This window comes from Rhinolophus sinicus, linkage group LG11 (assembly GCF_036562045.2).
Source record: "Rhinolophus sinicus isolate RSC01 linkage group LG11, ASM3656204v1, whole genome shotgun sequence".
Classification (NCBI taxonomy): domain Eukaryota; kingdom Metazoa; phylum Chordata; class Mammalia; order Chiroptera; family Rhinolophidae; genus Rhinolophus; species Rhinolophus sinicus.
The window spans coordinates 42865332-42879404 of NC_133760.1; the positions used below are offsets into that span (position 1 = coordinate 42865332).

The window sequence follows — 14073 nt, forward strand, 5'->3', positions numbered from 1 at the left end:
TCTAGGTACCTTCTAGGGACAGGACATCCTCCTACATAACCACAGTGTAACTGTCACATTCAGGACACTTAACAGTGAATGACACAGTAGCATCATGTAATACACAGTCCACATTCAAATTTCCCAGTCATCCCAATAATGGCCTTTATGGATATTTTATTTAAATAGCTGTTATCATTTATTCTAACATGGTTCCCAGTCTTTTCCAGCCCATTGAGAGCTGTTTACAGAATGTCCTTCAGTGTGCATTTGTCTGATTTAGAGGGCACATCTGGTTCTCAGATGGAAGGGTAACTGGGGCTAGGGATAAGCATGCAAACATTATTACACAGGGAGGTGACCTGTCCTTTCTTAAAAATACATTCACCAAGCTCTTACTGTTGTTTTGAATACCTTAGAATTTGCCCAGTGATAAATAGCACTCAAATTCCATTTTTGTATCCGTCCTTTTTCCTGTTGATATTATTTTAAGATTTTTCTGTGATAGCAACTTGACGTATTTTCTCAGCACTTTATACAAACCACAGAAATCGTCACAATTAATAGTAAAAAAAAGTCTTAGTGCGTACATACATGAGAATGGAAGGAAAGCCAAAATGTAGGAACATCTCAGTGGAAGGAAGCAACTTAGAAGAGTAGGAAGAATTTCTCTCTTAGAACTAGATTGAGTATTGTCTCCCTCACGGGTAAGGATGCTGGCCACGTTCTCTCCTTGTGTTAGACTCAGTTACCTCAATTATGAAATAGAGATGCAAACAGGTAAATGGTTACCTGCCTTTTAAACAATAGCCACTTTTATCCCTAGGGACCTGTGTTTCTGAAAGATTCTGTCTACTGAATGCTATTTATTAATTTAATCAATTGTTTTATTCATCGAAGACTGTATCATACCAATCATTGCTTCTGATAATTGTGAAATAACCTGTGCTACTACTAACTTGGTATAATTATCAAAAGGTTAAAAACAATACAAGACCTGTAGTTCACTTTTGCAGCTGAATCGCCAGTACATCTAGATTTCCTATTGGGCTTTTTGAGACATTGAATATAATTCTCAGATTCCCACTACTAGTTGGAATCCATTAAACTTGATCCTCAAAATGGTCCTCTTTAGAAGATGAGTCAGGATTTGTACTCTTCCTGTGCCCACCCAGTCCTTGGGAGTATTCCCTCCATTTTCAGAAGAGTCCGACTGTCTGTATGCAGAGAACGTGACAGAACTGCCCCCCTCCATTCCTCGCGGATGTTGAGAGTACAAAAATACCAAATTCTGATTTCTACTTTAATCCAGCACCACAAGAAAACTATGATCCAGAGGCAAATAAACACTCACAGACAAAATTTTTCCTCTATGCAGTCTTCCATCAGGGAGCATTATTTTTACCTGTGAACTCAAGTAGCAGTTTTGAGCAAAACCATTACCTTTCAGATAGACTTCCCTCAGCCATTTTAGTGAAGCTCCATTTCATTTTCTATCAACCTTCTGTAACCCTCTTCAGAAGGGGTACCTTGCTGGTGATTGTTACTTGTGTATCCCTAATGGCTATGAATGACCAACATTTCTTTCAATGATACACTTACAGAATGTCTGCCACTGTTTAAAAACAAAAAACAAAACAAAACAAAAAACCTAAAGTGTTTTTTTTTTTTAATCCTATGGTGTTTTTCAACTTTATCCCCCAAATTTAGACAGCCTAAAACTGTTACTCAGAAAGAGCCTCTCTATTCTATTTCATAAATATTTGACCTAATTGCTTTCCAGAATCTCAGTCTAGCTTCTGTACCCTAATGCCTTCTCTTCTAAATGGTGTTAAGTACTATATTATAACATTTTGGCCTCAAAAACAACAAGAGGCTTTTTTTGGGGGGTGGGAGGGCATTCATAATCCTTACTACAGCAAAGAATGAAATGTCAGTGGGGGTTGGGTCGGGGGGAGGGAGTTTTGTGCCTGGGAAATGAAGTATAAGAAACTCACTGGGGCAAAGATCTTCGCTTCTTAAGTTTTCATATTAGACTATACATTACATAGCTCCACTGAAAGTTTTTCCTTCTCCAGTGTGTCTGAGGTTTTAAGTTTCTGGATTTATTATGGCACCCAGTAGCAGAGCTGGAGTCAAGTGTTTTCAAGGCTTCCATTAGAAATTCCTTTTTCAGAGTTTATTGCTTGACTGTTTCAAATTATGAGAGAAACTTGGCACATAGGTTGTTGAGCTGCATTACTTTTTTCAACACAAAATCTAATTTATTTCAGTTTGTTTTTAATCTAGCGATGGGCCAACAACTCTTTTCATAGTTTTAGAAGATTTTAGCATAATTCTAAGTAATATATCTATTTAAAGAAAAGAAAAAGAAACTGTATTTTTCAACTTAATGGTTCATAGTTTTTTCAAAATCCTTGCTGAAAATTTTGAGAAATTTATTTTTACAAAGCATTTAATTGATATGCTTGATATCTATTTGCAAGTCGTTTCACCATGTGTAATGCAGCATGTATGAATTGGTGCATGACTGTCAGAGTTCATCTGAATGTTTTTACTATGCATTGTTCGTTCTGTTAGAATGTCATCGTCCTGAAGATGTGAGATTCCCGTCCTAGGGCACGGAGCAGGGCAGGAAAACGTAATGTGGAGGGCGCTTAAACTGTGGCTGGTGAAGTTAGCCCTGTCTCCCGTCTTCACAGGAAACCAGCCTGAGGCCTTCCCCCCCCAGCAGAGCGGGCAGGGCAGGCCGCTGACCAGTGACGCCCGCTCCTTATCTCCTACGTCCTCCTCACATTTCTTAACCTGCTTTTTGTGACACGGCCTTCCGTCTCTTCTTTCTCACTTCCGCCCTTGTCCTTTTACCATGTTCCGTCTGTGGAGAAATGCTGAGTTGATGGTCAAGTTCGAGATGATGCCTAACTGTACACCTTTCTGAAGGCCAGACCACATTCATCACATTGTCGACGTTAACGTTTAGGTACTTTTATATCATTGACTCAGCACTTTCAGCTCGACAGCCAGTCATCCTCTCATCGTCACCCCTCAAAAATATCCAATCGTAATACTGAGTATGAGGTAGAAAGCCCCCAAACGGGACACTTAAAAATAATTATTAAAGACTTGGAGGTGTGGCGTACTGTCCCAGCACAGGTGTCCTCTCTAGTACCTAACATTTTATTTAAAGAACCACATTAGTATTGCTGATTTCTAACTATTACTTGTGTTTGTGCCCACTTGTTGGGCATTATGAGTGTAAAACACTGTCATTACTTTTCCTGGCAATATTGTGAAGAGTCCAAGGAATTTAAGAAAATATCCACCAATTAAACCACTGAACGTTTTTGAAAGATACTTAGATACTTACTGGCCTTTGCCATACAAAAGAAAATTCAAAATTAAAACCTGTTATTTCTGTGACTCTGTGTGGCTGAATGGGTTATTGGGACTTAATTCTTTGTTAATATCGTTAAGTAATAGTTATTATTTAAATATATCTGACATGTATAGCTTCTTAAAAATATTAACATACTTAAGAATAAGAAAAATAAAATGTCAGGGACAACTGAAAATATAAGAAAATATTTGAAATTATTTGAATAGTATTCTTTCCTTCCATATCAATAAATGTCACTCCCTGTTGAGAGGTCAAACCAAGTAATTTTGGAAAAAACACATAAATTATAGTTTGACTTCTAAATATATTTTTTTTAAAAGAATCTTTTCTTTAGACCTATTTAAAATATTTTTTTTTCATAGTATAGGGTTTTTTTTCTTTTTAGTGAGTAAAAGGAACACTAAGGGCAATAATAGTAAGTGTACTGTTGAATGTGTGCTCAGAACTACTAGATAACATGTTTTAGACACATAATTATTTTAACATTGTGTTAAGACTGTACCCTGGGCAAGATCCAGGTTCTTGGACTTGTTTATCTTCTGTGTGAGGACAACTAACTGTCCAATGCCAAAATACAATGAACTTTCAAATATCAAAGAGGAAAATTAAGTATTTCAAGTCCTCAGCTGGTTTACAGATGTGTGAGCTTTGTAGTCCATTTTCTGGTTCCAGTAGGGCATCGTGACAATTTTTCCAATATGTGTACACTCGATAAGTTTTGGAAGCAAAATTACTTTAAATACTGAAATAATTTTCTGAATTTAAAATTTTCGTGTTTATTTTTCTTAAAAATGAAGTCTAAAACCGAGCTTCACAATTCTTAAGATACTTTTGAATGTATTAAATTAAGGAACCTTTCTCTGTCAGGAAAATACATGCCTTTTGAAAACAGGTATTCATTTAGATCTATGATTAACCTTTAATAAGATCTTCCTGTTAAATTCTACATTTGCTTTAATCTCGGTAGAAAAAATACAAACTAGTATTGCAGCATATAGAGTTTCTATATACCCTGTGGACGTTAAATGATCTCTTACAGCCAAAGACACATCTGCAACATATTTAAATGCCAGCTTTGGGCATTATTAGTATAAAACGCTAAGTCACTTTTTTTGCAAATATTTTGAAAAGTTCAAACTCCAGGAGGAAACTCCAATAAATGGTAATCTTATGATACCATTTGTTTCAAGGGAGTGGTGGGAAGATGAGTGGCTGGCTATATGGCATATTTTTCATTTAAGGAAAAGTCGTATGATCGTCCCCCTTAAAATAAGTCTGAAGTTTGGTGGTGAAACGATTTCTGTGCTAAAGACTGATGTCCTTTTGCACCACCTTTAAGGGGACTGTAAAATGACTTAAAATCCGTAAGTCATTGTTGAGGTGGCCCAAGTCATCAAACTTGGGGCTTCCTTCAAATTCCGAGAGTCTATGTGTTTGTGGAAGTTCAAGAATGATTGTTGGTTGATTTTAATAATAAATCTATTCCAAGTGTACAATAAACTGCATACCTTAATGATTGATCTGCAAGTGTGTAAATTATTTCTAGGTAACATTCAATGAAAATGTGTGATTCCATCACAGATTTTTTTTTTCCTTTTGCCTTGCATTTTTCACTCTGTCTCTCTCTTTTTCTTAAATACACCATTGAAGGTCAAACATTCGGGACAATGTAGAAATGATTAAGCTGCATAAGCAACTAGTGGAGAAAAGCAATGCTCTTTCAGTAATGGAAGGAAAATTTATTCAGCTTCAAGAGGTACTGTAGTTATTTATTTTATTATGGTGATACATAGATACAATGGTTCAAGAATAATGTTCAAATTGTATTTTTTTAAGGAGAATGGTCGTAACACTAAAAAGTAACTTTTAAAGATTACTCTTTTTATTTTCAAGTGTGTGTAATTTAACTTCAAATATTTTTTGATATTATAACTTAATAACTAAAGAAATAACTAACTGCTTGGACTTTTTATAAATACCTGTGTCATCTTAAAATAATAAGCGCATTTATTGTAAATCATCTCATGCCAAGATAATTCATTTTTAACTCCTTTTATCTGAATTTATGTGGGCACATAGCACTGAAGGCTTAGATGTATTTATATATATCTTCAGTTCTAAGCATTTATGAACTAGCCAAGATAGACCAAAGTTAGGAGTGGGCCAATAGTCAGTTTTTGTTAAGTCTTTGATGTGGTATTTTGCTTTGTTTTGTCACTGCCATTATCAGAAAATAGTTGAGTACCCATCACGGCAACTCTCGATGCATTTATTTTAAATCTTAACCATTGAGGTGGAGAATACTTGGGACTCTTCATCCCCATGATCGTTTTAAAAAGGACGGTGGCCCCACGGGAATGTGCCATCAGAGGTGTCCTGTTTTATTGGTGCTGCATAATTATTACAACAATATAGGTTCTGAAATGCATTAACTCCAAACAGTCCAGGTGAGCAGAATTTATAGTAAGCAGTACAGTAGCCCTCCGCCTTCCCCATCTGCAGTTTCACTTTCCGTGGTTTCCATTATCCACGGTGAACCTCAGTCCGAAAATATTAAATGGAAAATTCCAGAAATAAACAACTCCTAAGTTTTAAATTGCACACCGATCTGAGTAGTGTGCTACGATCTTGGGCCATCCGGCCTGGGACACAAATCATCCCTTTGTTCAGAGTATCCACACTGTAGGTCCCACCCTCCTGTTAGTCACGCAGGACCCATCTCGGTTATCAGAGAGAGAGAGACCATTTGCACATTACTTTTGTTACAGTATGTTGTTATAATTGTTCAGTTTTATTATTAGTTATTGTTAATATTTTACTGTGCCTAACTTATAAATTAAACTTCACCATAGGTGTGGTATAGGAAAAAAGCATTGTATGTCTAGGGTTCAGTACTGTCAGTAGTTTCAGGCCTCCGCTGGAGGTCTTGGGACGTATCCCCCATGGATACGGGGGGATACTGTGCTTTCTTTGAAGTACTCAGACAAGGGAAGCAGTAAATCGGTGCAAAGCATAGGGTCATCTGAATCCTAAATTCACTACTGAATTAGATAAACGTTGTTAAACCATTTTCTGGGTAGTATTTTTCATCCTGCAGGAACCTCCTTAAGTGTCAAGTAATAAGTACCTTTTCTAAGAGAATTTATAAAAGAGAGGAGGCTAATTAGAGGGTAGGAATGATAGATAGCGCTATCTGCACATAGAAGAGGGAGAGTCCAAAATCCATGTCGTAGAGAACCATTTCTAAAATGAAGAATTAAGAAAGGAATTTAGAAGTGATTTCTTCTTTTATCACTGACCATTTTGATTTCCATTTAACAGTGATGCCAGGTATTTGTTTAAATGCCAACACCAGCAAGTGTCTGCAAGAGCACAGGTCTAGGGACTTGACATTGGGTAAAGATTTGAGAGGTACAGACCAACAGCTTCAATGAAGCCGGAAGCGCAGAAAAAGCTGGTAACAGATAGTACTCGGTAGTAAGACCAAGGTTAACAGAGACTGGACTCGGGTAGCTTGGTCGCTATGTTTCTCTTAAGTGATTGAAGGAGAACTTCAGTAGAACGTTAAGTGATATTAATTAGCACATGGAGCGCATGTGTTATGGTCATAGGGTCTCTGTGAAAAGACTTTAGTGTAATCACCTTTGTTTATTTATGAAAGAAGTATGTGGCATTGAAGTATATAAAATTGAATTTAAAGCATGTTCATAAACAGACTATTTTAAAATTAAGAAGACTTCAGTAACTATTTTACTGAATTGAAAATTTTAACTTAATTATATTAAAATTAGAAGCTAACTTTCCCAGGCTGTTAATATGTTATGGTGACAGATTCTTTCAGTTTGAATATCTGGGGTCAGCATTGATTTTTGACCCCTGTAGCAGTATTTTTAGACAGCAGTTCCAACCACTGTAGTTCCAGCAAAAAGAAAAAAAGGAAAAAAGAATGAATTGCTAAAACGAATTTACTCACTAGTCACTACCAACAAGTCCAAAACGAGGCAGACGTTTAAGAAAGGACAAAAACAGTCTGCATGATGTGACTGCTAAGTTAACCCTGTATTTTCTTCCTCATGATACACGTGGGTTGAGAGTGTCTCTTGTGGACAAACAGCACAAAAACACTGTGTGCGTTGAAGAATAAATTGTACCACATGAACTTCAGGAGTAAATTCATTTACAGAATCGTACTCATTCATTCAAATCCAAATCTCAAGCTAATTCTGAAAAGATTTCCTTCTTGGGTTTTAGAAGCAGAGAACGCTGAGGATCAGCCATGAGGCCTTGGTGGCAAACGGAGAGGAGCTAAGTAAGCAACTTAAAGAGCAGCGTTTAAAATGCTGCGGTCTTGAGAAACAGTTACACTCCGTGACGTTTTCTGAAAGGAGACTCGAAGAGGTAAGCCTCCAGAGTGTTGAGCATTGCTTGCACTAAAACTTCTCCGTCACTGACAGTTTGGAAAAAAATAGAACAGAGACATTTCAAATGTTACTATTTATTTAAAAATCTTAAGCTACATACATGGTGCTTTGAGCTCAGCAAACTGCAGTGAATGTATTACGGGCATGGCAAACCAGTGCTGAAAAGTGCTCGCAAATGTGGCGAGATCCACTGTTTACCTAACGTGTTATTAAGGGGCTGTAAGGAAAAAGAAAACACGGTGTTTGGAAATTGATGCCAGATTACCTGTGGAACTTAACTTTGTCCATTTTAACAGCTTAGTACTCATCCGCAACACCAGAACAAAGCTGTAGGAATATACCTGTTTCTGAGGAGAAGGATGTTCTATTCTGCACCACCAGCAATTTGGTGAAATTATTTTCTTTTTTCTGAGAAGTTGTTTGAAAACTCATCTTCCTATTATTGTTGCTGCCAATGTCTCCCAGCTCTCACAGTCTTTTTCTGTAACCTGTTAAACTTGTTGAAGAAAATGGAAATGAAATAAGATGCCTATATTCTCTTCCAATCTTGGGAGAATCTTTTACTGTGACTCAGTAAAAAGAGAATTCTGAGGGTGAAAATGAATTTTTAGAATACTATGATCCATGGGAAAATGTTGTAAACTATGAAATATACTGCTGAATAAAACTTAAACATAAATACTAGAAACAAACACAGAAAGCTGAATTTTAGTCATAAAGATATAATCATTACCCCAAGTTAATTTCTCAAAAAGTTCCTTGGGGTAAAACAAGGTATACAATTTTATTTTTTCATTCATTTATTTAAAAGATGTGCTACTGGCCCTTTGTAAATTCCAGGTAATATGAGAAATTGTGTCTTCAGAGTAAGTAGTGATTGACAGTTTGTTTCAACTGTGAACCAAAAGAAAAATTCATCCTTTATTTTTTATGAGCCAATTGGAAATTAATACAAAATGAATATGATGGACTTCATCGGGGAGGAGAGTAAAAAATATTATGTTTCCCCAAACTTAACAGCAAGCTTTTAACACATTCTTTATTGAGTTTTGGCAAAGGTTGCTGTAAAGCAGTGCATACATTTCTACTAAATTAAAGCAGAAATATTAATTTCATGTTTACTTAACAACTTGGAAGAAAATCAGTGCTAAATTAAATACAGACAATCTAAGTAGACTAGTTAGCAGCTGCAATTTAGAAATCGACTGAAACATATTAGCCTCCTTTCGTTTTTTTTTTTTGTTTTTACCCCATGTTGTTTCATATGATAATCACCTAATGTGTAATTTTCTTTTCATTTTAGCTGCAAGATAGAATTAATGATTTAGAAAAGGAACGGGAGCTCCTAAAAGAAAACTATGATAAACTTGATAACAGGTAAATCATGATTCCATGTGTTCTGTCATTTTTGTGTTTGAAATCTTATATCAAAGCATTGGATGTCAGAATCTGATGTTTATTAAAGAGTTAGCAACAGATGATATAATATATTCCTTGCAATCATCTGTTGCTAACTCTTTAATAAATATATATATATATATATTTATATATATATATATATATGTGTGTGTGTGTGTGTGTGTGTGTGTGTGTGTGTTATAAAAGAAAAATAAGCTTTTTGAGGTATTGATAATGAGGTCTTTAATCTGAGTGGTAGTCTATTACTAAGAAAATCATATCGCTTTGTTACCAGTAATAACTGCTATCATTTATTGAACACACACTGTAAACCAGCATGGGCTGTGCTCAATGCCCTGTAGACGTTATTATAAATACCTCACAACAACCTGGAGGTGTGCATATGGTACAGTCCCATTTTGCAGACAATGAAAATACAACAGAATTAAGTAAGTTGCCTATGTTCTTAAAGCTATGAAGTCCTCAAGCTTGTATATGAACCTCTTTCGTTCTCTCCAAGCCCTCGTTCCTTCCGTTGGGCTACCCCGCCTTTAGCTAAGAGATTCTTTTGGTGGAGGAAGCAAAGGTATTCGCTTACCATTGTCTCTATTCCTTATAAAGAGTACCATAAGCATCTTTATCTCAAGACGAATTTTGAAGAGCTGTTTCAGTTTTGTTTTTTAATCTGCTCCATAATGAGGGTATTTTAAAAATTAATCTCTTCAGGTAATGTGAGAAACAGAATTCTCCTCCCCAGCTAAGTTCAAAGTGATACAGGTATCTGTATGTGTGTGTTTTAAAGGCTTTTTTGTATGTGACACTGGTAAATGATAAATACAGGTTTTTATATATATTGAAATATATATGTTAGAGCTGATAGTCAGCAGTTGCTTGCTTCTACTGATCACATTCTGAAACACCCAAAAAAGCCATCTACAAATATATGTTTAACTTTTTAACTATTTTATGTTTAGTAAACTAAATTTACATTTTGTAAACTAAACAAATCACACCTAAAGAGTATAGAGATACGTTTTATTTTTTACCTAGAAAAGATATCTAAATTAATGTTAGGCCTCGTTCCAGGGGTATGTATCATTTTCGTTGCCTGCTAGTATTGATTCTCTTTGCACAGTGGCTCCTTGTATTAAGGGTTACCAGCAGCAGGTTGAAACATCAGTTAAAATGATATCTGGGGCTCTCCAACAAGGCTAGGCTGGCTAAAAATCCTTGTGTAGGATGTCCCTTCAACCCTCTTCCAGAGCATTTGGCCCTAGTGCTTTGCTCTGGTTCCTCTCATCAGCCCGGATTAATTTTCCCCAAAGCATTTATTATACCTCCTGTTTTATACTTCCATCTCTACAGAACCATACCTAGGTTTATATTGATATGTATCTAAGTAGTAGTGATGTGTATGAAAAATTCAAATTACAGTATACAGGTCACACAGCCATCATATTATATGGTGGAGAAAATGTTATCCTCATATTTTATAAATGAGGGAATTGAGACTCAAGAAAAAGTGAGACGTGTACAGAGTCACATGGCATTGCTGACACTCCAGTATAGGACTAAAATCCAAATCTTTTGACTCTAGAACTTGAATTTTTCCCCCTGTGCTTCACTATCTGTCTGATTTCAATTGCATTAGAAAATTGTATTAGGTTGGTGCAAAAGTAACTGCAGTTTTTGTCTTTATTTTAAACCGCAATTACTTTTATACCAACCTAATATATTCGAAAGGGAAACATTCATGGAATGACAGAACTAACATACATTGAGAAATTTTTATCTTCAACATCTTATCATTTTGTATAATTTAACATGGTCTTAATACAATAAGTGCCATTTGGCCACTACTTACATATTTTCTACTTCTGCCCAATTAGAGGATTTACTGAACATGCTTTCTAGGAATAAAAAACTTATCTGGGAATAATGCATAAATGGAATTTTGAGAAAGACATGTTTTTCTCATATTTACTTTATCACCATGAAACTCTATCTTTTCATATTAGAAGATGATCTAAGAGTATAAATCTGGCTTTGAATGTTTTGTTTTATGTTTTATGCTTGAGCTGCATTTTTTTTCCTGTCACGTTAAAAACAGACTTCATTACACTGCTTGCACTTGAATTTTGTGTGAGGTGTGTGGAAGTAAATGCGTGTAATGAATGTCAAAACATTTTGTGTCAAAAAAGAAATTCATGTCACTTAAGCACAAAACCCAGCAAGCACACTATAGTCAATAGAAATATAAAATCCTCTAACACAATTTTTAATATATGTTGTCCAGAAGTTGTAGAAACGACAAAACTCAAGACAAACGCAACAAACTCTGCAAAACTCAGCATCGTTCCAAAGATTCTTTCTCGTTCTGTGCTTTAAGGCACTGTTATTCATCATGGCCAACAACTAACGCTCATCGCAAACTACACACCCTCCCTGTTTGGTTAGTCAGAGTGAGAGCATGTTTTTAAAAGGGGAGCATTTGTTTGTTATCCAAAAATTGGCTCGTTTTCAGGAGAAAAATGTGATTTGCAGATTGCATTCTCATCTTCCTTTTTCAAATGAAATTTTGAATGTGTTTATTACTTGACATATGACATATTAGAGAATCATCTGGTAAGAAAAAAACCCTCGTGTTAGTATTTGGTATGAGGCTTTTTTAATATGCTCAAACATTTTTGATGCAATGCCAAGAAATAAGTACGACTTTCAGAAATGTCAATTTAAAAATACAGATTAAATTTTTTGCGATTAAATCTTTCTATTTGGTTAGAGAGGAACTCTATACTATAATATAGCAAAGCTGCATCCTGTTTTTGAAGTTAGTATGGTTTTAGGGTCATGTAATTGATGAATGCAATGGCCCCTCAACTGTCATGTATATGAATAACCTAGAAAACAGAAAATGTAGGTTTCACCACCCCTTGTAATGTCCCCACCTGCCCTCCCACAATCTCCACCACCATCCAGTTCAGATTTGGTCAGGTTGAGGTTGGATCCAGAGAATCGGTTAAAGGTGACTTTAAGATATTAACTCCCTGAGAGATACTAATCTAATGCTTATTAAAAAGAAAGAGTTGGTCTAGTTTTTGAGGATGATATTAACCTTTTAAAAGAACTGGGTGAATCAAGTTTTTACAATGCGTTAGTCATCTAATATCCAAAATGTAAAGGAGCAGTTCCGACCACACAGAGACTCTGTGCTGCATTTCTGTAAAGTGAACACCTGTCCCCTGCAATTTTCCAGGAAACACAAAAGCTCATATGATCGTATATGAGCACTTTGTGCTTCCCAGAAGTCAGACTGAGGACATTTGGGCCATCATTTTTTCTTCAGTGAGATACCCTGATGTAAATATGTGTTTAATTTCCATTAGGCCCTAACTAAAGTACCTATGGATTTCTTCCTGGATGATTTAGAGTTTATACCTCCCTGTCTCTCACATTAGGATGCCCTTGAACGTTGGAATAGATGGAATTTCTCCTGTAAGAAAAAAGACCCTAGGGTAGAGATGACTTCTTCAACTCTTATTTTGATCTTACCATGTCGTTGATCAAGGGTGTGTGCCTACAGTATGCTGACCCATGACTGCCAGTGGACCTGCCAGTGACCACAGGCACCAGTGGGCATCCCACTGCAGACTGACATTTTATCACTCCTGCAACATAATGTAACAACGAAATGTGCACAAAGACCAGCTACGATGCCCCCTCCATTGTCGCTGAAGGTGCTGTACAAAAACGTTTCCATGAGTAAAAAGTTCTCAAAGACTGTTCTCATATGCAGATTTAATCATGTACACAGCCCTTACAAAGAAAACAGAGCCAGATGTGGGTCACCATTTATAGTTACACAGATGGCTCCGAGCACAGAGGAATACAGTAAATTCAAAAGGAATTCCTCATGAAACTCCAGTGGAATGTAATCCTAAATTTAGAGGGAAGATAGCAGTGGACTAAATTCAGATTGACTTATGCTGATTTACACTAGTATTTTGTGGGTTTGGAAAAACCAGGCTGCTAAATTGTTCTTAATTTAAACACATACAGCTTCTGATGTTTCTGCCAGATTAACTGTTGGTGATCTTTTTGCTGGTACTAATACTATTGGAACACTACTGTTTCTCATTTTTGGCGTCTGATATAATGTATAGTTGTGCCTATTTCATCATGCTAATTTTTTTTCCGGGTAGTACATGTTTTTAATAATATGACACACACACACACACACACACACACTCACCTACATGCATATATATGTTAGTGTTTGTTATATATAGTTTGACCAGACACAGAAAGTATATTTGTTCTTTATATAAAAATTAAAATGCAAAGGAATATTCTTAACTTTAGTATTTAAAGTACATATTATATTTGGATTTCATTTAAATCTAGGTAATTGTACCTTTTTTAAAGGTAATTTAAAATACTGGTATATCAAATCCATGCATTTTTTTTAAGGTTCCATATGTGAAATGAGAACACTGATAGATGAAACAGATGTCATATTTAGGGAAACTTCTAGAATTCCATTTATTTTTAAGGTTATGTTATTTTTTTAGTGAAATAAAAACATTCAAAATGTAAAGTGAATGCACAATTTTGTTCTTTTGAAAGCTATGCCTCCCAGAAAAGTATCTCTTTGGGGATAAAACCTCAAGACTAGCTGGGAGCCACGTTAAGGGCAGTTTTCAATAACGAGTTTTTTTCCATTTACTTCATCATCAGTATGAAACCAGATTTTAGAAATTTCTGTTTCATTTACTGGGTTTAAAATAAGCAGAAAGGTCAAAGCTGCTGATAATTATTCAGTCATATCAAGCTTCACAGATAATAGTTTTCTGCTGAAATACAGATCAAGATCAGTTT

General features: G+C 35.7%; 1 protein-coding gene across 6 annotated transcripts in view; it reads left to right on the plus strand.

Moving 5' to 3' along the window:
• Nucleotides 1–14073, plus strand: part of RPGRIP1L (RPGRIP1 like) — an 85838-nt gene that overhangs the window by 16322 nt on the left and 55443 nt on the right. For all 6 annotated transcript variants that reach the window (XM_074314869.1, XM_074314871.1, XM_074314868.1 and 3 more), the window contains 3 exons: nucleotides 5027–5132; nucleotides 7628–7774; nucleotides 9101–9174. In XM_074314869.1, the coding sequence (XP_074170970.1) occupies nucleotides 5027–5132; nucleotides 7628–7774; nucleotides 9101–9174 (327 nt within the window). The remainder of the gene's footprint in view (nucleotides 1–5026; nucleotides 5133–7627; nucleotides 7775–9100; nucleotides 9175–14073) is intronic.